General features: G+C 47.7%; 1 protein-coding gene across 2 annotated transcripts in view; it reads left to right on the top strand.

Moving 5' to 3' along the window:
* SMO (smoothened, frizzled class receptor) overlaps positions 1 to 27,864 on the top strand; it is a 52,226-nt gene that overhangs the window by 11,124 nt on the left and 13,238 nt on the right. For both annotated transcript variants that reach the window (XM_029615447.1, XM_029615448.1), the window contains exons 3-5: positions 857 to 1,066; positions 14,233 to 14,405; positions 16,593 to 16,812. In XM_029615447.1, the coding sequence (XP_029471307.1) occupies positions 857 to 1,066; positions 14,233 to 14,405; positions 16,593 to 16,812 (603 nt within the window). The remainder of the gene's footprint in view (positions 1 to 856; positions 1,067 to 14,232; positions 14,406 to 16,592; positions 16,813 to 27,864) is intronic.

The raw sequence follows: 27,864 nt of genomic DNA, 5'->3' as shown, positions 1-27,864 counted from the left end.
CTTGCCGTATACTTTCTCCCTTCTCTCAGGTCCTCAACATCTCGTTGGCGCTCCCTCTGTCTCTTGGATTGCTCACCTCTTTCTGACACTCTCTCTTCTCTTAGATTTCCCTCGTGTTCCTCTCTGACTTTTCCCATTATATATTCCTCTATCCAAGTCTTAAATTCTCAGAAACTATTTCCCAGAGCATCTTGCCATGGAGGGAGGCGGGGAGGGGAGCTGCCTCCTGGGGAGGGAGGGATAAATCCCCATGCCATTGGCCTGTAGGTGGAAGCGCCGCATTGCAATCCTGCCACTGCACAGGATGCTTTACTGCCCCTGCAATGCTGGCGCCGTGACCAGACATTTTCAAAATGCGCAGGCCACCCCCCTGCTGATCTCATGCATCGTGGAATGGTCACAGCCAGCCTGCAAAGTTTGAAAATGCTCACCTGCAATATCTGCATTGTTGGTTAAAAAAAGAAAAAGAAAATTACTGGAGTAGTGTTACAGACAGCTCCGACTGGCTTAAAGCCCTGTCTCTGTTCAGCCCATCTCATGTCAGAAATCCAGCAGGCACTATCTCCAGATTTCCCACATTCCTGGCTCTAGAGCAGGGACATCCTGTGGTGCCCTTCTTTAGTAGAGAGCACAAGGTGCAGCTCACCTTGAAATTTTCTAGTGCTGCTCTGTAAGAGGCCACTAGGTGTCGCCATTGGAGCAGCCCTTGGATTCCAGGGTCATGCCTGGTTAGCAGAATGCCGCCCCCAAGGAGCTGAAACCTGAGCCAGGCTGAGAACACAAACTACCCTGGGGGCCCTCTAAGAACTCTGTTTTTTTATGTTTATTTTGTGCATGGCTTCTTCTTGTGTCCTAGAATGAAGTGCAGAACATCAAGTTTAACAGCTCGGGCCGGTGCGAGGCGCCGCTGGTGCGTACAGATAACCCCAAGAGTTGGTACGAGGATGTGGAGGGGTGTGGCATTCAGTGCCAGAACCCGCTGTTCACCGAGACGGAGCACCGGGAAATGCACGTCTACATCGCCAGCTTCAGCTCCGTCACCGTCCTCTGCACCTTCTTCACCCTGGTGAGCCCCAGGCATGAGGGACAGGGCGGCCCAGTGAGCCGGTGAAGGGGATCCATAGGGTGGGAACGCATGAGAGGGAGCAGGTGAGGGAGGCAGGGAGCTGAAGGGCAGGTGAGGGAGGCACGAGGAGCTGAAGGGCAGCAAGAGGTTCCACTTTGAAAGAGTTTAGATGTCTAACTTTGTCCATCTGAGATCTGAAGGGGGCCTGGGTGGGTGGAAATCAGTGCAGAGTGAGGCGCTCTGCACTGATTTCCAGCACTGGGCACCTGACCTAGTAGAGTAAGTAAATTGAGGCACCTCAGGACCTCGTTAAACTGAGGATTCCTCCCGTAGACACAGAATGGAAGAAAAGCCTCAGTAAATCGGGCCTTGAAGTTTTGCCCGACTTGGTCCCTAAGGCTGAGGCAGCACTCGGCTCCCTTTGCATATTGCCCTGTAAGTCTGTAAGAGCGACTGAGGGGGGAATCTCCTCGTTTATCCTTTAAGGAGCAGACAGAAATGTCCTTGCCGAGGATGTGCGGGTTTCACCCACGTTATCAGCACTCTGGGCCCCGGCTCGCTAAGGCTTTTGCTTTTGCTTTTTTTTTTTTTTTTTCTGATTGTGTAGGGAAAGCAAGCTTGGGGAATTGGGGCCCGGCGTCAGGGTCCTGGCAGTGCAGTGCACGGCGGGCGCACTGTACGGCAACGCTGCCCTTCTCTGCATGACGCTGTTGGTGCGGGGCACACGCCTTCAGCCCTCTCCCTGTTCAGGGCTGTAAAAACGCAGCCGAGCCAAAAGGAAGATAAAGCGCCCCAGGTTTGCACTGGCTCTAGAGGACGTTATCTCTTTGCGGACCCGTTCCCTGACCTTTGGCCATCAAGGCCGAGCGGTTTTCCCGTCCTCTGCTTTCTAGGGCTTTGGGCATGGAAATCCCTCCATGGGTGAAGCTGATTTGGTGACCTCGCTGGTGAAATAAGAGTGCGGCGTCCGGACAAGCAGGATATTTCCCGGGGCATCCAAACCTCTCGAACCCCCAGCAGCTCAAGGCACAGAAGTCTTTTCCTGGCCAAGACCCTTTGCTTTGGGGGTTGGCGGGAGGAAGTGGGAATGGGTTTTGGGCTTTCGTTTCGAGCCCTGCCCCCCGCCGCGGCACCGAGTTACGCAGGGGTGCCAGGGAAAGGATTGCAAAGCCGTCAAAAGAAAGTGCCGATCAACCACACCGGCCTAATAAAGGGAAATCAGACTTTCTACGTAAGGTGTCCTGTAAAGGTGCCAGAGATTATTATACGTACATCAGAATGTAATCCTGCGCCTAGTCCAGACTTAATGAGTCACATGAGCTAAATCTCATGAGAAACTGACCCAATCCGACCGTGTACAGCAAAGCTGGGCGCCAGTCACCTTAAAATACACTGGCCTGGCGGTTATAACATGGAAATCCCTTTTCCAACGCAGGAAGTGTGACAATCCTGACACCAGTGTTTTGAAGAAACAGTCTCCTGAGTCGGAGGAAGTCAGAACAGATGTACAGAAGAGTTCATCCAGTGCTTGCATTTTTCAAATTTGAATCAAGAGACTTTGGACTAGGTGTATGATTATATTCTGCTGCATAATCTGTGGCAGCTTTTATATAACACCTTTCCCTGTACGTACCCGGATCAGTCCAGACACCTGGGTTGTGACTCCGCACCAGCAGGTGGAGACAGAGTAAAACTTGTCGGGCTCCCTACATATAGTAAGGTGCCACCCACAGCCCCTCAGTCTTTCTCTGTCTCCAGCAGATGGGGCAGGTCCACCCACAGTCTCTGGGATCCCTGGGTGGGGGTTTTTGTCCTTAGTTATTCAGGGATTGTTTAAAAAAAAAAAAAAAAAAAAAAAAAGGAAAAGAAAAAGGTACAAGAATTTTCAGAAGAAAGAAGAAAAGTCTCCCTGGTGCCTGTCTCCCAGGGGGGTGGGGAAGGTTCTGAGAGGACCATCCCCCCCTGGTTGAGGCCGCTGCGAGGGGTTGAGGACCCGGCCAAGGTAGGCAGCAGCGTCGGGGGTGACACCGGGGAGCCCGGTTCACTCACCCCCGCCGGGAGCAGAAGATCAGGACCCGGGACAGCGGCACACCTTGTAAAAAAAAACCAAACACAGCCGGGACTTTGTTTTTTTCTGCGGCGCCGTTTTGTCTCTGTTCCCTCGCTCGTTCTGCCTCGGTCTCGCTCGGGGGCTTAGTGGGAAGGGGGCGATTACTTTTGTTTTTTAATTGTTGCCTTCTTCCCGCCGAAGGGCACCGTCGGGGCCGGGGGATGCCGCGAGGGACGGTCTGCCGCGCGTGTGGCTCGGCGCGCGCACGGGTTTCGCGCGACGGCGTTGGTACCGATTGCGTCTCCGGGGGTGAGGGACCCTCGGTGGTTGGGGAGGTCGGCCTCGGGGGGCGCGATCGCCGCCGCGCGCCGCACAGGTCGAAGTGAGTGTGGCTGCCCTGTTCCCGCTGAGCGCGGGAACGGCGGCCATTTTAGAGTCAGTCAGGGCTGCCACGAGGAGGGCCGTCAGTAATGGCGGTCAACTTCCCCCGTTTTCGCCGCAACATTGAGCCCCCGGGGGGGGCCCCCCGGGGGGGCTGGGTTCTACAGGGGACCAGAGTATGGAGGAGGCCTCCTCAGATTCGGAGGCCTCGTTCTCGGCGGATTTTTCGTTAATTTTGCGCGAGCTCATGCAATACAAAGGTTCCCGGAAGAAGCAGGAAGGTTGTAGGATTCCGGGGGCGCGGAGGGGTCTTCGCAGCCCCGGAAGAGGATGGCGCGTGAAAGGTCTCAGAAATACCCTCCGAAAGAAAAGCGGCGGCCGCGGGAAGAGCCGCAGGACTCAGACACGGAGTCTACCTCCTCGGAAGAGGAGGGGGAGGTGTCCTCAGGGGCCCCAGGAGGGGCTGAGGGACACGAGGATGAGGGGCCAGTCCCGCTGGGTGCTGGCAAGGGGACGCAAGAGACGGATGGCGATGACCCTAAGGTGGTTCGCCTGTTTAGAAGAGATGAGCTCTCGCCCCTCATCCCGGCTATTCTCAAGGAGCTGGATGGACCCGGTGTTGCTGGTTTGGCTGGGCCACCGGTGGTTTTCCCGTTTTGCACTTCTCAGCATCATCAGAGTTTTCTCCCTTAGTGACCTGTAGGTGCCTGGAAATTCAGCGGCCCTCCTTCCCCCTGCGTGACGGACGGGAATGGCAGGGGCGAGCTGTTGCTATAACAGTTGTCGTGTGCTAGACCTTGTTAGGTTCCAGTTAATGTAGTAACACAGTAGATGATGGCAGATAAAGACCAAGTCTGTCCATTCACCCTGCCCAGTTGAGATTCTTCCACTTTGGGAAGATAAGCATAGAGATTTCCATTTGCAACCAAACAACTCCCCCCTCCTCCATCTTATCTTTTATGGTACATCTTGGCCCTCTATGTCTGTCCCACAATCTGTTAAAAGTACCTCCATCCACTGACAGGCCATTTCAGGCTTGTCATTGTCATCTTTTCTTCTTACAAGGCCAGTACTTGGCCCAACACCCTTCTATGTCTTATTAACCAAGTGGTGTAATACCAGAGTGGAGGTGTAGCCCAGTAGTTAGAGTAGTGGGCTGCAACCGAGGTAAGCCACGGTTCAAATCCCACTGCCGCTCCGTGTGAGCCTGGGCAAGTCATTCAGGTACAATAGATTGTGAGCCCTCTGGTACCTGAATGTAATCTTCATTGAAATGGCTGCCAAGAAATGAAAGGTGTAACATGCATAAAAATCCCCCCCCAGGCACCATACATATAAACAAGACAGAACGAAATGTCGCCATCATATATACAACCATCAACATAGTACCTATTTCCATAGACCCTCCGGTCAGCTATTACTTCACCTCCTTGTTCTTTAATAAACAGTGCAGCAAATTACCAACAAGAAAGTTGAATAGTCTTTAGCATTATTGTTAAGAGATCCTAAAGTCACTTCTCACTCTTTAGGACTCTTTCTTTAGGACTTGGGGGACACTATAATTTTTGATACCTTCTTAGAAAAGGTTCCCAGATTTGAGCGTGGAACGCTTCGGCAGCTCTCTGGATCGCAGTTAAATAGAGCCAGTAGTGTGCTGCCCAGATTCGTTTCAGAAACGCGGTTTCAGCTGGAGGATGTTCTTTCTCCCAGTGTGCTGCAACTTCCTGCCTAGCCACACATAGAAGTAGATCTTTAAGATATGCGCGTAGCCACGCGTATCTTATAAAATCCGGGGTCGGCGCACGCAAGGCTGCGCAAAATCGGCAGCCTGCGCGTGCCGCGCAGCCTGTCTCCATTCCCTCCAAGACCCTAACCCTAACCTGAAGCAGGCGTAACTTGCACGCGCCGCCTCGCATCCCCCGGCACTGGCCGCAGTGCCGGGGGACTTGGGACCACCCTCTCGGCCCGCCCCCGAACCATCGCCACGCCTCCCGACAGCCCCCTAACTCCGGACACGCCCCCTCCCGCCCCTTTTGCATAGGCTGCCGGCGCGCACAAAGCCCCGGGACGCACGTAAGTCCCGGGGCTTTGCACGCGCCGGCGGCCTATGCAAAATAGGCACGCCGGCGCGCAAGTGCCCTGCGCGCGTAAATCCGGGAGCTGTAAGAGCTACAAAGAGATTTATCCTTGCCAGGCTTTGACAGCGCAGTGATTCCTGCCAAGTCCATTGAAGGCAGTAGAGCAGGATTGATTAACAAATCATTATATACTCTTTGCAAGTAGGGTATGAGTAAATCACTGTACTTCTTATAAAAAGATCCAGAAAATCCATCCATCCCTGGGGCTTTGTTAGGTTTAAGAGAAGATATGGCATTAAATATCTCCCCCTGGGACACCAACCTATCTAATTACAGCGGCTGCTCTTCTGATAAAACAGGCAGCGAAATCCCCATCAAATACTTATCAATATCTATAACGAAGATGGGGTGATCATTAGAGTACAACTCCTTCTAAAACTGCATTATCCATTACATATGTCCGTTTCGCATCTTTAATCTTTAGAACAAGACTCTGCGAAATCTGACACTTCAATTGGCAAGTCAGCACTTTCCCTCCGCAAAATAGAGCTGTTTGGTTTTGTCTAATTGATATTGAATATCTCCATAAAGGAGAGCTTGGAGCTGTTGCATTTTTTTATCCAACTCACAAAGGGTTTTGCACCCCCCATACATTTTATGTGTCTGTTCCAATTGACCTATATCCCGCATTAGTGCCTCTCACACTTGCTGTAATTGTTTTTTATGTGTCGTTGCTCGTGATATCAACTTCCCCCGTATAACTGGTTTAAAGCAGTCCCATAAAGTACTGGACGAGACTGCCCCATTATCGTTCAGACAAAAATATTCCTGAATAGCCTTGCTTATTATCTTATCTGAAAGCAACGTGTTATTCAATCTCCAGTATTTTATCCCTTGTTTCTCCATTTGTAGACAATAAGACCCCAGTATAGGAGCATGGGTCTGTCCAAGTAAAGGAGTCTATATTTACACTCACAGCTTTGCATCCATAATTTACTACCTAACCATACATCAATCTGGGAAAAAGTCCTGTGTACCCTGGAGTAGAAAGTAAAATCTTTCTTATTGGGATGCTTAAAACGCCATGTATCTTGCAGGCCCCAGGTATCCATAAGAGCCTTTAAGTATATTCTATGCGTTTTTAAGCCATCCCTTACAATATTACTATTGTCTATATGGGGATTCATAGTCAAATTAAAATCCCCACCCAACAAGACCTGCCCTTGTATAAAATCACTTAATGAGTGCTCGAGTTGTACAAAAAGGTCTCCCTGATTGACATTGGAGGCATAGATGTTAATTAATGTCACTAGTACCGTGTCCGATTGAACCACCCTAGCTAGATAGCGCCCTCTTTTGTCCCTTTTACAGGCCATAACTTCAACTCTTAGATCCTTGGAAAACATAATACCCGCTCCTCCTTTTTTCTTTTCCTCTAAATTCGAGGCTAAAAATATCTGTGGATAATTCTTGTCCCGAAGTAAATGTTCATCTTTCCTAAGTAAGTGTGTTTCTTGTATAAAAAAAAAAAAGGAAGCTCAAAGCGCTTTAGCCTTATTAAATGATAGCTGCCGCTTATGAGGTATGTTGAGACCTTTAACATTGAGGAATGCTATAGTTGTCTCAGCCATTGGAAATATAGACTGAAAAGTACCCCATGAATCCTATTATCCAACATTCAGCCATACATGTTCCATGTGTTACATAGACAAACTTTCATTTCACATTACCATTTTCCCCTAAATACCTTCCCTTCCCTCCCCCCCCCCCCCCCCCAAAACACAGGCATTAGTGAGGGCTTCTGCCTCACCATATCGAAGAGGAATGACGCCCCCCCCCCCCCCCGCTCGGCTACACAGTGCTATTCATATAAAGTGGTATATCAGTATGCAACTCAAATTCTCCCCCCCCCCCCCAAGAGCTAGTCAAATCTTATGTAAAAGGGTTTCTCTTAGTACACAATGAAGTCCATATCGGTATGATAATAACTGTAGTTAAGTGCAAAACGTATTTTGGATCATAGGACCCTATATATATGGCCCCGAAAGCCAACTACCCCCAAAATAAGGGTTCTCAAAAATAAAATAGAAATGCCACATAGTCTCCCGTTGGTCTCAGGTATTGATGTCCAGCACAGAGGAGTCGCTTCCTGAATTTCTTCTCAGCCTTTTACTGCCTTTACTGGCCCTTTGCCAGCCTGTAGCTTCCTTTTGCGATATAGGCTGTTCCGATTCCTTATTCGGTTTTACTTCAATGCCTTGTCTGAGAAATTTCTCCGCTGTCTCCGGGGACCTCGCAGTACAAGAATGGCCACTGATATTAAAAGAAAGTCCAAATGGATAGAGCCATTTGTATCTGATTTTTTCGGCCCTCAGTGAATCTGTAATATATTTCATGGCCTTACGCCGCTGCAGTGTTATAGCTGAGAGATCGTTGTAGACTTGTATTTTTGCACCCTTCCAAGATATATTTCCCATGGTTCTTGCTTTTTGCATTACTGATTCCTTCACCGGATAATTGTGTAGGCAGGCTATTATATCCCTAGGTTGGTTGTTTCTGGGCCTCCCCAGAGATCGTTGAGCTCTGTCAGTTGTGATCACTTTGTCAAAGGGTTCAGATGAGTCAAAATTCATTATAGTCTTGCATATATCCTGAGCCAGATTAACATAATTGGTATCTCCCTCTTCTGGCACTCCTCTAAAACAAAGGTTATTTCTTCTGTTTCTGTTTTCTATATCTTCTATTTTAGAAGACAAGTCCTCAGTTGTTTGTTTTAATAGCTGTACCTCCTTAGATTGCTGCGTCTTTGCAGTGGCCTGGTCTTCAGTGGCCTGCTCCAGCTCATGTACACGATCCCCTATGTCTTCCACCTCTTTGCATAAGTCCCTGACCATATCGTATATTTCTTTTTTAACGGCTGCTATATCCATTTTAATGTCTTTAAACCAGGATAAGAATTCTTTGCGCGTTGGGCCAAGCTCCCCGCCAGAATCCGAACCTCGGGAGCCACTCGATTTGCCAGTGCGCTCGCTTCCTCTCCATCCGGGGTGGCTAGTTTAGTTTGTGCAGCATTGCCAGGATAAGAGAAGTCGGCCAGATCGACTGTTCGCCGCTGTGTCGCCATCGTTTACCCAGCTTTTTCAGGTCCAAATTAAGCTCCAGAGGGGATTTGTCTGCTTATTAATTTACTTTTATATTGCTGCCATGCAGAGCTAAAGATTCAGGCGGCCATCTGCAAGGGCTGACGTCACTTCCTCTCCACTAGTGAGACAGTTTTAAAAAATCTGGCCTCCCCATGCTCACTGATGTTTGGCTTTTAACCTTGGAGCCCCAATGCTGTTGTATCATGCGAGTGCTATTACAAAAGCAGAAAATGGGCCCCGTGAGGTGTTTGTGATTGTGAGGAAATTATTACAAGTAGATGTGGTAAAAAAGAAAGTTATTTTGGGTGTATCGGACTGTGAATTATTGGTTAGTTATTCTGAATCTAAAGTGAGTGCTCTAAGGCAGGGGTCCCCAACCACCGGTCCGCGGACCGGGACCGGGCCGTGGGAGTTTTTTGCCGGTCCGCGGCGCCGCCAAGCACCGGCAGGTGTGTCGCGCGCTCCCGGTCTCTCCCGCTGCTCTTCCTTCCCTGCTGCCGTTGCCGCTGGGCTATCAGCACGTTCAAGCCCAGCGGGAACGGCAGCGGTGCAAAAAAAAAAAAAAAAAGCTGTGGCATCCGTGGCTGGCCTTTTCTTCTTCCCTCCCTCTGACCCGGAACAGGAAGTGAATCGCGGTGCACAGGAAGGAGAAAGAGCTGTGCCGCATGACAAAATAGCAGCGGCGACAGCAGCATCGGCTCCCGAGCAATCAAAGCAGCTGATAATAGGTAAAGGAGACAGCAACGTGAGCCTCCCGCGGCCGATGGGATTCTTCTTTCTTGGCCTGCGGGGGCTGGAGGAGGAGGTGGTGCAGCTACCGTTTGTGCTCGGGGGGAGAGGAAGTGAGCGAGAGAAAGAGAGAGAAGCAGGCAGCCAGCATGTGTGATTGACTGGTCAGAGAGCTCATGTGTGTGTGTGTGTGTATGTGAGAGACAATGAAAGTGATTGCTCAGGGAGATGACTGATGTGTATGTGAGAGTGTGAGATATTAGTCAGGGAGGTGACTGATGTGTGTGTGTGAGAGAGAAAAAGCATGGAAGTGAGAAGTCTGGGTATGTGAGAAAGCATGGGCATAAGAAGCCTGGTGTTGTGGGGGTGAAAGAAAGCATGGGAGTGAGAAACCTGGGTGAGTGTGCATGCATGAGAGAGAGAGACTGCTTGGTAAGGTGACGGTGTGTGTGAGAGATAAAGACTGGTGTGTGTGAATGTGAGAGAATGTGATTCAGGGAATGAGAAGCCTGTGCACGTGGAGAGTGAGCATGGAAATGAGAGAGACTGGTGTGTGTGTAACAGAGAGAAAGTGATTATGGGAATGAGAAGCCTGTGCATGTGAAGAGAAGTGAGCATGGGAGTGAGAAACCTGTGTGTGTGAGACACAGCATAGGAGGGAGAAGCCTGTATATCTGAAAGAGAACATGGGAGTGGGAAGCCTGTGTGTGTGTGTATATGCATGAGAGAGATCAGGTGACTGGTGTGTGTGTGAGAGAGAGAGAGAGAAATAAAGTGATTATGGGAATGAGAAGCCTGTGCATGTGAAGAGTGAGCATGGGAGTGAGAAACCTGGGTGTGTGTGAGACACATCTTGGGAGGAAGAAGCCTGTATATCTGAAAGAGAACATGGGAGTGAGAGACTGGTGAGTGTGTGTGTGAGAGAGAGACAGAGAAAGTGATTATGAGAGTGAGAAGCCTATATATGTAAGTAGAACACGGGAGTGGGAAGCCTGTGTGTGTGTGTATGGCATGAGAGAAACTGTTCAGGAAGGTGACTGGTGTGTGTGTGTTCCAAAGACTGTTTGGGAGATGACTGGTGTGTGAGAGACAGAAACTGGTCATGGGGGCATGACTGGTATGGTGTGTGTGTGTGTGAGAGACATGGGCACTAAGGAAGAGGACCATAAGTATAGAGCTTAGCTTCTACTGCTGCTTCTGGTGTGTGCCATGGCCTGCAGGGAAGGGGAGTAGGACAGCTGCTGGAGGGGGTAAGTAAAAGTGGCTTTTTAAGTTTACTTTTCTTGACTGCCATTTTAATTGTGTGATGTCTGCTTTTTTGAAATATTTTATTGGTGTTTGGAGAATGTTTAATAGTTTTTATGAGTTTTTAATTGTTGGATGTTGTTCTGTTCATAGCTGTTTTGAAACATTTATTCTGCTTATTAGTATAGTTTTACAATTATTTCTGTGTGGGGATCTATAGCTGCTTGCTAGTTCTGTTTTCCTAATAAGAGGTGTATTTGTTTTTAGGACCTGATTTAATATTTGTAGTGTTGCCTTTTCATAGATAGGGTTGCTCCTGTTTGAGTGTATTCCATAATACAGGTGTAACTGAGTGCAGATTAGTTTATGTGCATTACTACAGATCCTGGGAGTATGTTAGGTCGGTTCTGTGTCTGTTACCGATATCGGTCTTATTTGTTGTGTTTTCTCAAGAGGACATGCATTGGTGGTAAACTGCTGTCTTTTCATAAGTAGGGCTATTGAGCCTGGAAGTAGAAGGAGTTTGAGTTACTGTTACTGAGATGTCACCAAAACCAGAATATCTTTTTTGTAGGGTGAGTTGTATGGGGAATGTCATAATTCTGCTTTACATCCATTATTGTGGGTCAGGGGGGTTCCCGTGGATACAAACTGTACTTTTACATCTAGCCCCATGACGATCATGGGTCAGTGTGCCATGCATATGAGAACCTATGGTGAGTTGAGTCACATTCACATTATAAATGTCATAATTAAATGATAAGTGTGCACTAAAATCCAACCCCCTCCATAATCCCGCCCTCATATAACCAAAGCCCCGCCCCTGCCCCGCCCTGCCGGGCCATGGAAAAATGGTCTTGCTTGAAGCTGGTCCCTGGTGCAAAAAAGTTTGGGGACCACTGCTCTAAGGACTAAGACGGAGACAGATGTGGTGTCGGCTGATTTGGCTGGAAAAAAATTGAAGAGTAATGACAGTTTGGGTAATGTTGGTACAAGTGAGTTTAGAGCTTTGCTTTTTTCAAATTCAAGAAGTTGTTGGCCATGGTAAAGTCAACTTTTGTTGAGTGAGATCCTTGTCCAGCCAAGTTGATGAAGAATCTGTCAGAAGAGGGTTTGCTGTTTCTGCTACAGATTATTATCGTGTCCTTTGCCGTTGATTCGTCTATTATTAATCCTATTTTGAAAAACAAGTTAGAAAGTTAGAGTTAAGGGCAGTTTTGAATATCTCTTTTGTGGCAAAGCTTACGGAAAAGCAGTCACTTTGCAGTTAACTGTTGTGGGAGTCTCTGTTTAGTGGACCCTTGGGCCGACCTGCTGGAGACTGGGAATAGATGGTCAATGTCTCTAATGAATAGCAGGCTGGGAGGCAGATGTTCAGGCGGGACGTAGATGCTCTTTACCCTGGAAGCTGGTACTCCCCTGGGAGAAGCCCGTAGGAGCCCAACCGCTGGGACTTAGGTGGCTTCACCCTTGGAAGCCGAAGCCCCCCCGGGAGGAGCCCGTAGGGGCCCGGCCGCTGGGACTTAGGCGGGTCGTGGATCAGGACAGGTAACTGGAACCAGACTAGGACAGTAGCAATACTGTAACTGGGTTTGGGTACTGGAACCAGGCAGGAACTGTAGCAAGACTCGGGTAGTGGAACCAGGCAGGAACTGTAGCAGGTAAACAGGAACCAAGCAGGCACTGTAGCAGGAACGGAGCGACGAAGCCAAGCGAGTCACTCCGGGGCACAGCGCAACAGGAAACCGGGAAGCTAACCCGTTGCAAGGCAAGGACTGGATGGCTGCGGCCGGCTTATCAAGGCTGCGGCGTCTGACTTCAGGAACTGGGCGGAGTCACCACTGGCGGGAAACGGGCTAGAAAGGTGCCCAAGTGGCGTGCGCATGCGCGCGCCTAGGAGCCAGGCACATTCGCGGTGGCGCAGCCCCAGCGGGGTCGCCGCCAAACACATCACAAGCCAGGGCTCCGGAGGCAGGAGTAGGTCCGGGAACAAGGAGGTAAGGGCCTGGTCGCGGTGCTCGCGGCCAGGGCCGCAAAAGTTAACTACTATTTTGGAACAAACTATTGGCCGTTTTCTTTTCAGTCGGGATTCGGAGCGTATCATAGCACGGAGAGATGGTATTAGTTTCTCCTAGTGATGATCTGTTAGCATGGATTGATAATGGTCGTGAGGTGGCTTTGCTTCTGTCAGGTCTGTACATTGCTTTTGATCTGGTGGATATCATCGGATATTATTGGAATGTTCTGTGCAGTTGGGAATTGGAGGGAAGGCTCGGCAGTGGATCAGTTTTTTTTATCAAATGGTTCCTCAAGGGTTTTCGGGAATGGGAAGTTGTCATCTGCCATTACATTTGATTGTGGGTTCCCTCAGGGTCCACTGTTGTCCCCCTTATTGTTTAATATCTTTGTGCATCGTTTTGGAAGAGTCCTGGATGAGTTGAGACTGAGGGATTACTAGAATGCAGATGATGTGAAATCGAGGTGCCTTTGGGGAAGGAGAGGTTAAAGTTTTCCTGGGATTTAAATTTAGCAATGGTGAGGATCTAGGATTGGTTTACAGAAAATAAGCTAATTCTGAATATTAAAAAGACAGCGTTATTAAAGGTTGGGGGATGATGTTTCATACATTACTGGTTCCATTGACGGTGGGGTTAGACGTGGTAGAAGGAGTGGAATCTGTGAGAGATTTAGGACTGAACCTAGATAGGGGATTTTCTTTAGATTGTGATGTGTTCGCATGGCATTCTGGAAATTGAAATTGATAAAAGGTTATACCCATATTTGACTGATCAGGCCTTTAAGATAGTTATTCATGCCATGGTTATGTCTCATCAGCACTGCTGTAACAGTCTATGTATGAGGCTTTCCGAGAGGCTCATCCATAGATTGCAGGTGGTCCAGAATGTGGCAACAAGGGTGCTCTCCAGTTGATCAGAGAGTCTATATCTTCTGTACCTAGAACATTACATTGGTTACTGGTGAGGGCACAAACTGAATTTAAGTTCCTGATGTTAACTTTTTATGCAGTGAAGTGGTCGGGTCCTAAATATTTGAAGGATAAGTTGAGTTGGCACGGGCCAAGATGACAATTGAGATCAAGTCCATGTCAATTGTTGGTGGTTCCATCAGTCCGTATTGTTGATCAAAGAAGGCTGAAAGCAAGGGCATTCTTGGTCATCGCCCCCATGCTTTGGAATTCATTACCATTGGAAGTCAGGGCTGAGAGAAATGTATTTAGGTTCCTGTAAGAAAGTTAAAACGTAGTTTATTTACTAGAATTGGGTAGGTTGTTTTGTCTGTTTTTATTATTTATTAGGCAACCCTATGGGGTTGGAGATGTGATTAATAAGAATTTTCAAATAAATAATAAATACATACCATTGTTTTATTGTTTTTTTATCTCCTCCACCTTTTCCAGAAGTCCATTCGGTGCATTCACTGCTCTTTCCTTGAAGAAATAGTTTTAATGTTGCTCTCATTGTGCTGATCTACTGAAGCACATCCTGAGGTCTCTCCACGTCTTCCTTTCAATCACTGCAGGTCACGTTTGTGTCCGATTGGAAGAACTCCAACCGCTACCCGGCGGTCATCCTGTTTTACATCAACGCCTGCTTCTTTGTGGGCAGCATCGGATGGCTGGCACAGTTCATGGACGGAGCCCGCAGGGAGATTGTGTGCCGAGCTGATGGCACCATGAGGCTTGGAGAGCCCACGTAAGTGCCACCCTCCTGAGACCCTACAGGAGCAGGAGAAGCAGGGTTTAAAGTAGTCGCACAGTAGACTTTGCACAAGTATGAGCTAAATATTACTGGAGGGGGATATGAACATTTTAAAACCGCTGCCCTGGAAATGAACAGTTTATATTTGCCAATATTAGAGGTAATTTTAAAAGGACTTACATGTGTAAATGTAACATATTGTAATGGCAATTTTCAAAAGCCATTTACACGCATAAAGGGGCTGATTTTAAAAGGGTTACGCGCGTAATATATGTGCGTAACCCTTAAAACCCCTCCTGCGTGCCCAAAGATGAGATTTGGGCAATGTTCTCTCAACCTAGCTTGATGGACTCTCTACCTGGGTAACATCAAGCTAGGTGGAGAGAACATTGCCCAAATCTCATCTTTGGGTGAGTTTCCTCACTCCGAAGGCCATCAAATCTTCACGAGACCACTGTTCTGTTCGTACGTCTCACGTTGAATGTCAAAGTGGCCCCTAACCCCCTACACTAATACCTAAACCTCACCTCGAGTTACTAGGTGGGCCTACCATAGGTATACACATACCTATCTAGGCAGAAGACATTATAGCTAGTCTCTCTCTCTCTCTCTCTCTCTCTCTCTCTCTCTCTCTCACTCCTCCTGTTTTTCAAATTTGCATCGCACCATACAATATGGTGTTATCGCATGCGAAAGTGCATTTTGATAAATGAGGGGGCTGGTCGGATAACTTGCCACCTTAACCGGATATCTTCAAAAAATATCCAGTTAAGTGAGTAAGGCTAACGGGGAAAAAAATAAATGCAACCCAAAAGGCCCCAACCAGCCCCCATCCTTGCGGGGCTGAACCTGCCGTCTGCTCCCCAAAATGTCCTGCATTGCCTGGTTTACTAAAAATAGAGGCTGGGGTCTGCTCTCTCCCCCTCACCCCCTGGTCCAATTTTTGTTTATTCAAAGCCCCTCAACCTTCTGGTCCCCCCCCCCCCCACCTCTCCTCCCGCTCTTGTTGTACCTTATAATTACATCGTGGTAGCCTCCTACCATGGCCCGGGTTTGATGCAGGAGGGGACCAGGGAGTGAGGGGGTGAGGGGAGGGAAAGGACAGAGACCATCACAGACCCCGGACTCTCTTTTTAGTAAACCAGGCAATGCAGGGCAGTTTTAGTTGCAGGCAGCAGGTTCAGCCCCACAAGGAGAGGGGCTGGTTGGGGCCTTTTGGGTTGCATGCTTTTTTTTTTTTTTTTTTTTAAATGCTTCAGCACTTATATAGTCCTTTGAATATAGTCAGTAAAGTCTCAGGTTATTTGGCTAAGATTAGCCAGATAGCTTTAAACATAACCAGATATTCAAAAGAATATCCTGTTACGTTTACTGTTATCCAGCCAATGTTAGCCTGATAACTTAAATCGGGGATATTCAGTAGGACATTCATCTCACTGAATATCCAGGACAAGTAATCTGGCTGACATTAGCTGGATAACTTGGCCACTAATCCTACTACTGAATATGGACCCCTATAATAAGGGTGGCCAACTCCGGTTCTCAGAAGCCACAGACAGGCCAGATTTACAGGCTCTCCACAATGAATATGCATGAGAGAGAGGTCTGTATGTGCTGGCTTCATTGTATGCAAATCTATCTCCTGCATATTCATTGTGGCTAGCCTGAAAACCTGTTTGGGGCTCTTAAGGTTCGGAGTTGGCCAGCCCTGAGCTAGAGTTTTATATCTAGGAGCCCTGAAACAACTAGATGGCCCCCCTTTCATTGAATCAGCTAAAGTCTGTCAAGAACGTGACCCCAAACCAGTCCAATTCAGAACAAGTAAAGCACAGAATCCCCCACTCAACGTTGGAAGTACATGTGTTCAGTTTGGTTCTAAACCATGCAATTTCACGATACCCCCAACGGTTATTCTAGATTTTATATTTGTAAATCGCTCAGGGTTTGGGCATGAGCGATTTAAGAAATTTTTAGTTAAGATGAAAAATGAAATAGAGGAGTCAGCTTTTCCTTGCCCAAGAAGCAGAAACCGAGAAGGACCGGCCCTGGTGGCTGTTGCTCTCTGCAGCGGCACACATTGCCATACTTGGGCACCACACCGTGCAGTTGGGAAGGAGGAGCAATCGGCCACAATCCAATCCAGTAACGCTTCTCCCCCCCCCCCCCCCCCTGTCTCCACAGCTCCAACGAGACCCTCTCCTGTGTCATCATCTTCATCATTGTGTATTACTCGCTGATGTCCGGCGTCATCTGGTTTGTCATGCTGACCTACGCATGGCACACCTCTTTCAGAGCACTGGGCACCACCTACCAGCCCCTCTCGGGGAGGACCTCCTACTTCCACCTGGTCACCTGGTCCATCCCCTTTGTCCTCACGGTTGCCATCCTGGCAGTGGCCCAGGTAACAGTGCATTCTTGTTTCACCGGGCCTCATGTGGAAAGTCACAGGAGAGTTCAGGGGATTGACAGCATGATAACCGATAACTGTTCCCCTAACCCTTTTGAAATGAGTAGGGGGTGGTTTTCTTGTTCTGTGCTGTAGCTGAAAGATCCTAGCTGGTAAATTTTGCAATTGGGAGAAGATTTGTAGGAGAAATGAGGACGTTACTTTAATCTTTCTCCAAGAAAAAAGACCAAAGGTGGGGAATATTTTGCTGGAAGTACCTGGGAAAGAGGTGACATTTTAGAGGTTAAATAATAAGTATTCCATAGAAAAGGGAGCAATGAGTGAAACGATCACATTTTCAGAAAACACAGGGATATTCAACCTCCTAGTAGGGAAAACACAAGTGGACTGTGAGGAACTGAGGAGGGTTTTGCAAAATTGGGGAACTGGACATCTAAATGGTAGAAGAAATTTAATGTGGACAAGTGCAAAGAGATTCACATAGAGAAAAATAATCTAAGCTATGTGTACACAATGCTGGGTTCTCTATTGGGAATCACCATTTTTATTATTCATTTATTTATTCCATTTTATATTCCGCCAATTCCAACTTCAAGGCGAATTATATCTTTTACATTCATAAATTTCAATATATAAAAACATCAGACAAATTACATTGTACATTAAAATCATTAATATAAAATAATACAAAAACATTGCTATTTAAAATTCTCACTAGACTTCCACCTTTTCCTCATATTCTTGTTTGAAGAAGAAAGCTTTTATTATTTTTGAAATTTTAAATAATCTGTTCCATAGTGCACTTTCATAGGTATAATGAGTTCCATAACTTGGGAACTGCTAATGAAAAAGAACTATTAACTGTAAATTTTCGTTGATAAGATGCTGTCGGAGGAAGAGCCAACAAAAAATGTAAAGTACCTACCGGATCATACCACTGCAGTCTGTTTGATAAATAGTAATTCTCCTAATACATGGCTTTATATGCCAAAGCAAAGCTTTAAAACATATACGCGTACCCGGCGGGTCCCACAAGTAGATTTATTTCTTGCTGCTCATTCGCAGGGATGAGCAAAGATTTTCCCAAACCTACCTGGCTAATAATGGTTTATGGATTTTTCCAGAATGCAAAAAATACGAGTGGAGTAAAATAATTCCTGAACATACCCAGATCAGTCCAGACGAGAGGGTTTTATTCATCCCTACCAGCAGATGGAGGTAGAGAACAAAACTTTGGGCACTGCCACATATACGAGAGTGCCACCTGCAGTCCCTCAGTATTTCTCTACCTCCAGCAGATGATAGAGGTGCTAACCCTGCAGTACTGACTGACTGGATATTTTAAGGAAAATTGCTTCCCCAGATGACAGGCTGCCGCAGAAGGGTTGTCCCTTGGGTTGAGCCGGGCGAATGTGGGGTTGGATGCCCCTGGCCAGCTTCAGCTCGGGACCACTGACAGCCAGTGCTCTGATTCCCTCGGTGGGCCTGAAGCCCCTCTGCCTGCCCAGGACAGGGAAGTACCCTGTCTGCTTTTGCAACAGCAGAAGCATGCGGCAGGCTGTGCGGCCTGGCAGGCTGAAATCCACGGCGAGATCGTTGGGTGCAGGCCGGGCAGTAAGTGGGCGGATTGGGGGATCATTTGGAGGAGGGTGGTCCCGGTCGGGGAAGATTCACTCTGGTGGGGGCTGGCTGTACTCCCAAACTAACCGCGCAGTTTTCATCGCGGCAGGGGCTTGTTCACCTCGCCGGCGGGAAATTCTTGGGGCGGTGCGCCTCTTCAGGTTTTGACAGCTGCCGTGTGGTGCGCTCCTCCCCCTAGCGATCCGGGCCGCATGGAAGCGCGGCAAGCATAGGATTGCCTGTTTGGATATTTATTTTGCCTTGCTTTATTTCTTGGTGCTTGTTATGACAGACAAGCAGTTCAGAGAGACCTGCAGGGCCTGTGGTAGCCTGTCGGTCGGCCTTAATGACCTCCTCCTCTGCGCGGAGTGTGCTGAAGGGGGGGTCTGAAAGGCAAGCAAAGCCTTGGAGGCATTCGCGGACTGCGGCGGTGGCGCTGGGATCACAGGAGGGAATGGCTATGACCGCAGAAGCAGAGCTGGATAGGGGGGCTTTCTCCCCGGGGGTCCAGGGGGTCCTCGCTGCACCTGTCTCCCATGGTTTGACCTGGGGAAAAAGGTCCGGATGTCTCAGGCCCTAGCAGCCCCAAGCGCCCTTTGGGGGGGGGGGGGGGTTTGCCCAAATTCATACTTTTACTGCATGAGGCCTTCCTGGCTAGGCAGGCAGGTAAGTGCGGTGTCACAGAAGGCCCGATGGGTTTGGCAAAGCCGGGGAAGATCCCCCCTAAAGGTTTTGCGGGCCCACGAACTCTGCCTCCCGACCGTGATTGGAATCAGACTCGGAAGATTCGGAAGAGTCTAAGCAGGAGGATGAGGTCTCCTCAGAGGCCTATCAGGATGGGGACCCGATTGGGGGTCCCCCTCTGGACCCAGGGGACTCTAAAACTGAACAGGGGACCTTGGAAGGTCCGGAGGCTGAAGGCGATGATCCGCGGGTGATCCGGCTTTTCAAGAGAGAGGAGCTTCGCCCACATATACCTCAGGTGCTGGAGGAGCTGGGGATTAAGCTCACCCTGGAGGATTCAGATGCTGAAGGGGTTAATCTGGTTCTGGATGGCCTACGGAGACCCCCAGCGCTTTTCCAATTCCGAAGAAAATCCAGAAATTGATCAACCGAGAGTGGGATTCCCCCGACTCGGGTCTGCTAGTTAGCAGAGCGATGTCCAAGCTTTATCTGCTTCTGCAGCACCATCTGCATGTTCTCAAGGTCCCGAAGGTGGATGTGGTAGTTTCGGCAGTCACTAAGAAGACCACTATTTCGGTGGCTGGAGCTTCCGCTCTGAAGGATGTTCAGGATTGTAAGTTGGAAGTGCATCTCAAGCGAGCTTTTAAGGTCCTGGGGCTTGGCCTGCGGTCGGCGGTATGTGTAAGTCTGATGCAGCGGGCCTATTTGTGTTGGATCCAGAAGCCGCAGGACCAGTTGGCTTCCGCGACTCTTTCCCCAGTCCAGGCGGCCCGCCTGGGAGGCAGGGGTTGCCTATGGCACGGATGCCTTGTATGACCTGGTGAGAACCACGGCCCACGCTATGGTGTCGGTGGTGGTGTCCAGACGACACTTGTGGCTATGAAACTGGTCAGCGGATCTGTCATCAAAAGCGCAGCTCTGTAATCTGCCCTTTCAGGGGAAACTGCTGTTTGGTGAGGACCTCGATTGTCTGAAGTCGCTGGGAGAGACGAAGGGCAATAGCCTGCCAGAGGATCGAAAATCTGGCTGGAAACCTTTCTCTTCTCGGCCTCGCTTCGGGAGTCCAGACGTTTTCGTCAGGCGAGGGCCTCGGCCTCAAGACAATCCTCGCATAGGCAACAGTCTTTTTGAGGAGCTGGAAGGTCATCTAGAGGCGGATCCACCCAGGGTGCGGGTGGCAATAAGTCCTCACAATGAGATCCGGCAGGTCCACTCCTCGTCTCTGGTAATCGGGGGCAGGCTGGCCCGGTTCTTTGGGGAGTGGACCAAGATCGCTTCTGACCGGTGGGTGTTGAGCATGGTGAGAAATGGCTATGCCTTAGAATTTTCTCACCCACTGTGGTCAGTCTTTCTGGAGTCGCGTTGTCTTTCCCGAAGCAAGCGGGCAGCGGTCCAGGAAACGTTTCAGCGGTTGTTAAGTCTGGAGGCTGTTGTACTAATGCTAGTGTCTGAACAGGGACAAGGCAGATATTCCATCAATTTCGTGGTGCCCAAGAAGAAAGGCACATTCCGACCTATTCTAGACCTAAAGAAAGTCAACCAGAGTTTGTAGGTACCACATTTTTGGATGGAGACGTTGCGCACCATAATTGCGGCAGTACGAGGAGGAGAGTTTTTGGCATCTCTGGATCTCACCGAGGCTTATCTACAAATCCCCATCTGTCAGGAGCACCAGAACTTTCTCAGATTCATGGTTCTGGGACAGCACTAACAGTTTCAAGCACTGCTTTTCGGGCTGGCCTCTGCCCCGCGGACCTTTACAAAGGTGATGGTGGTAGTGGCGGTGGCGGCGCTGCAACAGGAGGGATTGCTGATGCACCCGTACTTGTACGATTGGCTGATACAGGCAAAGACACTAAAGGAATGTGTGCAGTCCGTGGAGCGAGTTCGGTCACTCCTGGAATCTCTAGGCTGGGTTATCAATGTGCAGAAGAGCCATCTGGTCCCCTCCCATTACCTCGAATACTTGGGAGCCTGTTTCGACACCCAGCGGAGCAGAGTGTTTCTTAGAGACGACAGGGTGAACAAAATTCAGGGGCAGATAGCATGTCTGCTTCGTCTACAGGTGCCGAAGGTCTGGGATTACTTACAGGTCCTGGGCTCGATGGCGTCCACATTGGAACTGGTGCCCTGGGTGTTTGCCCATTTGAGGCCTCTGCAGAGAGCCTTGTTGTCCCAGTGGAATCCTCTGTCGTAACAATATTTCCTGCCCCTGGCTCTGATGGAGTCGGCCAGGGCCAGTCTGGCCTGGTGGATGACGCGGAACAGTCTGGAGAAGGGTATGCCTCTTGAGATCCCGTAGTGGGTGGTGGTCACCACGGATGCAAGTCTTCGGGACTGGGGGACAGTTTGTCTGGGCAGGTCTGCTCAGGGCCTTTGGTTGACGTCAGAACAGACATGGTCCATCAATCGCCTGGAGACGAGAGTGGTGCGCCGAGCTCTGGAGCAGTTTCTACCCTTGATCTGCAATTGGATGGTACAAGTTTTCTCAGACAATTCGACCACGGTGGCTTACATCAACCACCAGGGGTGATCCAAGAGTCCCATGTTAGCGCAGGAGGCTCAGCTGCTGTTTGAGTGGGCAGATCTTCATCTCGAAGGAATCGCCGCCTCCCATGTCACAGGAGTCAACAACGTCCTGGCGGATTACCTCAGCTGGCAGCAGTTGGATCTGGGGGACTGGGAATTCTCTCAGAGGGCATGGGAACTTCTCTGTGAACGGTGGGGAACCCTGCAGTTCGATCTCCTGGCAGCAAGTCTCAATAACAAGACGCAAAGGTTCTTCAGCCGTCGGAGGGAGACTGGGGCGGTGGGGCTCAATGCCCTCGTATGTCCGTGGCCGACCGGAGTCCTCCTGTACGTCTTTTCTCCATGGCCACAGATAGCAAAGGTACTCAGGCATATAGAGGGCCACGCGAGGTCAGTGATTCTGGTGGCTCCAGAATGGCCTCGCTGTCCGTGGTTCATGGATCTGGTGTGGCTGGCAGTGAACGGACCACTACGCCTGACCCATTTACCGGATCTCCTGCATCAGGGCCCCTTTATTTTCCGATCGGGAGGATCGCTTTTGTCTCGCGGCCTGGCTTTTGAGAGGAGGCGATTGCACGTGAAGGGGTATTCGGAACCAGTAATTACCTCGCTGCTCCCTCTTTAGTCTATTCCAGGGTATGGAAGGTGTTTGAGACCTGATGTGGACAACAGGGATTGGACCCTCTTCAGGTGTCAGTGTCCCATATTTTGTCTTTTTTGCAGGTGGGTTTATTCAAAGGATTAACCCATAGTGTCCTTTGGGTCCAGGTTTCCGCTTTGGGTTGTATCAGAGGGAGAGTCCAGGGGAAGGCCTTGGCATCCCATCTGGATGTGGTGCGTTTTCTACGAGGAGTCAAACATCTCCATCCACCTCTGCATCGCATTTGTATGGAATTAAATCTTAATCTCGTGCTACGGGACCTTTGCCGTTCGAGCATGTGAATTGGGTATCTTTGAAGATCCTGACTCTGAAGACGGTCTTTTTGGTAGCTATTTCTTCGGCTAGAAGGATTTCGGAATTACAGGCGCTTTCGTGCCATGATCCGTTTCTCTGGATATCGTCCATATTGGGCTCGGGATCCCTCGATGGGACGAGAACTTCACCTTTTGGATGTGAGATGGGTTGTACTACGTTACTTGAAAGTCACTAACGCTTTTCATCGTTCTGAACATTTGTTTGTCCTGTTCGGGGGAGCAAAAAAGGGCAAAAAGGCATCTAAGGCTTCTTTGTCTCGTTGGTTGAAAGAGACGATCTCTGTAGCTTATGCATCAAAAGGAAGAGCGGTTCCAGTGGGTCTTAGAGCGCATTTGACTCAAGCTCAGGCACCGTCAACTGGTGTCTCCCCAAGAGATCTGTAGAGCCGCGGTGTGGTCTTTATTGCACACTTTTACCAAGCATTACCGTTTGGATGTGCGGGCCCCGGAGGTGGCCCCTTTTGGAGAGAGTGTTCTTCGAGCGGGTCTTTCGGGTTCCCGCCCAGTGTAAGAGGGCCTTGGTACATCCCGCTTGTCTGGACTGATCTGGGTATGTTCAGGAAAGGAAAATTGGTTCTTACCTGCTAATTTTCGTTTCTGTAATACCACAGATCAGTCCAGAGGCCCACCCTGAGGATCTCTGTTGAAAGACTGCTTGGTCTACTGCTGTATTTATTTGCAAAGCAGATTTACCATTTTTTGGCTTCAATTTCTAGGTTTAGCGTTTTCTGCATGGTTATCTAGTTGGTCAGGGGCATCAATGTTGGGAGCCTTGTTCGCTCTTTATTTTTCTTATCTTGGCTTGGGTATTAATTAATACTGAGGGACTGCAGGTGGCACTCTCGTATTGTGGCAGTGCCCAAAGTTTTGTTCTCTACCTCCATCTGCTGGTAGGGATGAATAAAACCCGCTTGTCTGGATTGATCTGTGGTATTACAGGAATGAAAATTAGGAACCAATTTTCCTTTCACACACAAAGCAGCAAAACAGAAAGGAGATGTGTGAAATGAGGCAAATCCTGTTCACTTCTTGAATATTCAATAAATAATTACAAACGTCAAAGTCCAACTAAGTAGTTTAATTGTAGTATAAATACGATTCAATACAGTATTGAATCTTATGAACCTCCATCATATTCCCTGTCCATCATTGCTTTTCCAAGCTGAAGAGTCCTAACCTGTTTAACCTTTCATCGTACGAGAGATGCTTCATCCTCTCTTATCATTTTGGTCGCCCTTCTCTGTATCTTTTCTAGTTCTGCTTTATCTTTCTTGAGATGGGGTGACTAGAAATAAATGCAGTACTCAAGATAAAGCTGCACCATGGATCGATACAGAGGCATTGTGATATTCTCTGTTTTATTCTCCATTTCTTTCTGAATCATTCCTAATATTATATTAACTTTTATGACCACTGCTGCACACTGAGCTGAGGATTTCAATATATTTTCGACAATGAATTCCATGTCCTTTTCCTGTATGGTGAGAGAAATTAGCATGTTATTTTAAAGAGAAAACAGAGAATATTGGTGCTCAGGAGGAGGGAATGTTACATCTGGTGGTCAGTAATAACAAGAATGATTTACTGGAGTGGAAGTGGGACACTTTTATCCCTTTAACTAGTAGAAGGTTGCAAGAAGTAAGATCGCACCTTGAATACTGTGTACATTTCTAGTCACTGAATCTCAAAAAAAGATATAGTTGCACTGGAGAAGATACAGAGAAGGGCGAACAAAATGATAAATGGGGTGGAATGGCTGCCCTATGAGGAAAGGCTAAAGAGGTTAGGGCTGTTCAGCTTGGAGAAGAGACAGCTGAGGGGGCATATGATAGAGGTCTGTAAAATCATGAGAGGTCTAGAACAGGTAAATATGAATTGGCTATTTACTCTTTCGGACAATAGAAGGACTAGGGGACACTCCATGAAGTTAGCAAGTAGCACATTTAAAACTAATTAGAGAAAATAATTTTTCACTCAACGTACAATTAAGCTCTGGAATTTGTTGCCAGAAGATATGGTTAGAGCAGTTAATGTGGCTGGGTTTAAAAAAGGTTTGGATAAGTTCGTGGAGAAGTCCATTAACCGCTGCTATTACTGGCATCAGTAACGTGGGATCTATTTAATGTTTGGGTTCTTGCCAGGTACTTGTAACTTAGATTGGCCACTGTTGGACTCAGGATGCTGGGCTTGATGGACCCTTAGTCTGACCCAGTATGGCAACTTTTTGTTCTTATGTTTTTAGGTCGTATCATTGATTAAGATAAAGAGGTGTGATTTAGATCCTTAACCATTTGGGATGATAATAAGCGATATTGTCATCTGCTGATATAATATTAATTAACATCATTAATCAGTCTTTTAACTCTGGAGAGATGCCTGAAGGTCTTAAGCAAGCGACAGTGCGACCGATCCCTAAAAATTAAACTAAAGTTATTTATTTACAATTTTATTACATTCTGCACAATTGATACATCCAACCATTTACATTGAAGTCAAAATTCCAGTCAAGCTCATAAACTTTAATGAGCAATGAGAACTGATTTTATTGCACAGTTTTCTGGAGAAGAGGTCCATTAACTTGGGGAGCAGCACCTCCTGCTGCCAGGAGCTAGAAATGTGTCTTCCCCCTTTAGGATCTATTCAGTACTTCTTCCAAGAGACCCACATTGGCCACTGTTTGTTAAGCACCAGGTCATTCTTTATGACGCTTATGTCCAGGGATACAAGAACACTCAGATTTTTGTAGAAAGCATAATTTTTTATTTATTAATATAAGTATTCTTGGGAGATGCTGATGCCATGTCTCTAACAAACTGACTACCAGCATCTCATCGTATACAGGAAGCGATCCTTCTTTTATAGATAACATACAATATTGTACTGGGTTAGAAGATTCTAGAGTGCGTAACTACCCAGAATAATTTACATTGGTTGTCATGTCAGTAGGTTGTCATGTCAATAGGGAATAGCCACTGCAATTTATTGCATCAATTGCATCAGTAGCATCGGATCTTCTTAGTGTTTGGGTAATTGCCAGGTTCTTGTGGCCTGGTTTTGGCCTCTGTTGGAAACAGGATGCTGGGCTTGATGGACCCTTGGTCTGACCCAGCATGGCAATTTCTTATGTTCTTATGTTCTTATCCCTAAGCTAACCCTGAGTATTTCTCCCAGGTGGGGCCCATTTACCATCACTCTTTAGATAGTCCTTTGTTCTGTTACAATCTTGCTGGTCAGGGCAATTAATACATCTGAGGCTGTGTTTATAGAAACCCCTGAGAAAGAGTGCATCTATTGTGATAGTCTAGCCTGAAGTTCCCTCAGTTGGCTTCTGCTTTGTGTGACCCTATAATTAGGCATCACAGTATGGAGCCAGCTTCGACTGCCTGTCCAGGTGTCCTGGGAATTCTTGCAGGTCAGGCTCAGCAAGTCACTTGGAGGACACATAGGCTAAGAGAGCAGAGGATTCTGGGTCAGTTGCCTTTCTCCATATTGGTTTTCTATTCAGGCACACTCATCATGTTAGAGACAGGATGCTGGGCTCCATCGACCATTGCTCAGACTTGTTATAGCACTTCTCTTGTACACAATATACCCAAAAAAAGAACAGTAAAACATATGCTTATTTTTTCTATTCCCCCCAAAAAATATATATGTACAGGATATGGTATATCCCTGAGTATCCAAAGATAACACTAAAAGAGATAAAGATCAAATATTCATACAAATATCTAAAGTAAAATACTAATCAGCACTTTGAAGACTCTTTAACTTCAAAAATCTTTAGTTCTTATACTTGCTATTTAAGAAAACAAGAAGTCCACGTAGTCCTTGATGATTAAATGGACAGAAAATCCAAACAGTAAATGAGAACAAATCTCTTCAAACATTCATATTTCTTGATACTTCTCTTGATCAAAAATTATACAACCTTCAGTGGCAAAAGTCTATCATGCTGTTAAGCAACCAATGTGATACAACACCAAAGTATGCCTTGAAGTTCAGACTCTCGCTGATATGTTTTTTTTTTCAGCGGTGTAGGTTTCACCTTTCATTTGCTTTATCTTTCAACAAATCTCATCTATGACTGCAGCGTTTTGGCATAAAAAATGCATGCTTCAGGGGTAAACATTCTTCAGATTTATAGTCAACTTCGATTATCCTCTCCATGCTCCATGACGGATCTCTGCCGTTGCACTGTTGGCGTTTTCAGCACCAGTGCCGAGGAATAAAGGTGTAGTGATACACAGACAAGCCCTGGATGGATTTTTATGTCCAAAAAATTAATGAAACCCCTACTCAAATGAGAGAGGTAACTTAAAAAAAAAAGAAACGTGAACTGAACGCTGATCTTTTCTGGAAAGTTAAACAAGTGTATTCCCTCCTACCACTCCCTGGTAATCCCTCCTAGGATAGGTTGTATAATAAGTCCTGTAAGTGACGTTCTGAGGAGTGGATGGGGTGGACAATGTATAAAGTGATTTTTACCCTGATAAATGGATGCGATTTAAAAAGGGTGCACTCTTTCACAATGCGTGTTCTTTTCCCCCCATATTGTGAGGCTGTGCTTCCCAGGGCAGGGTAGAGGAACACAAGAAGTGCTGTGCTGGGTCTGACCAGTGGTCCATCAAGCCCATTATCCTGTTTCCGATGATGGCCAGTCCAGGTCACCTGCAAGTGCCACGGGCAATTATCTGTTAGAGGTGCTATCAGATTTAACAAATGCCTGGTGAGCAGGCTTACGTGTGGATGGGACAAGAGAGAGAGGATGTATGAGCATTATAGATGCTGCAACTCGCACACAAGCTTCTTATGGTTTATGAGTGAATTATTGATATTATCATAAAGGATAAAGTGTAGCCCACGCTTGTTAACACAGTGTTTATACTTATCTATCCCCTTTGTGCTCTCTCTCTCTCTCTCTCACCCTCTTGGTTTGAAGGCCTTGCACCTTGGCTAGAGGTGAAGTCCTTGCAGGATGGCTCTCAGGGTCTGGGGGTCGTCTCAGCCGCCTCAAGGTCTTCTGGTATATCTGCTGGTGGTAGCTGGGGATCAGGTTGGAGATCTAGCTTGCTTCCCAAAATCTCCTTGTGATATAGACATTTGCTCCATAGGTCAGATTGTCTCTCGGTTCATAGGTTGATCTTTGAGTGGCTCATGTGTGGTGCCTTGTTGACTGTTTTGTGACTGGTGGGTTACCTTGTTGACCATGATGATTGGAGGGCTGTTGGCACCAGGGTA

This window comes from Rhinatrema bivittatum, chromosome 9, assembly GCF_901001135.1.
Source record: "Rhinatrema bivittatum chromosome 9, aRhiBiv1.1, whole genome shotgun sequence".
NCBI lineage: Eukaryota > Metazoa > Chordata > Amphibia > Gymnophiona > Rhinatrematidae > Rhinatrema > Rhinatrema bivittatum.
This window is presented reverse-complemented; position numbering and strand designations above follow the sequence as displayed.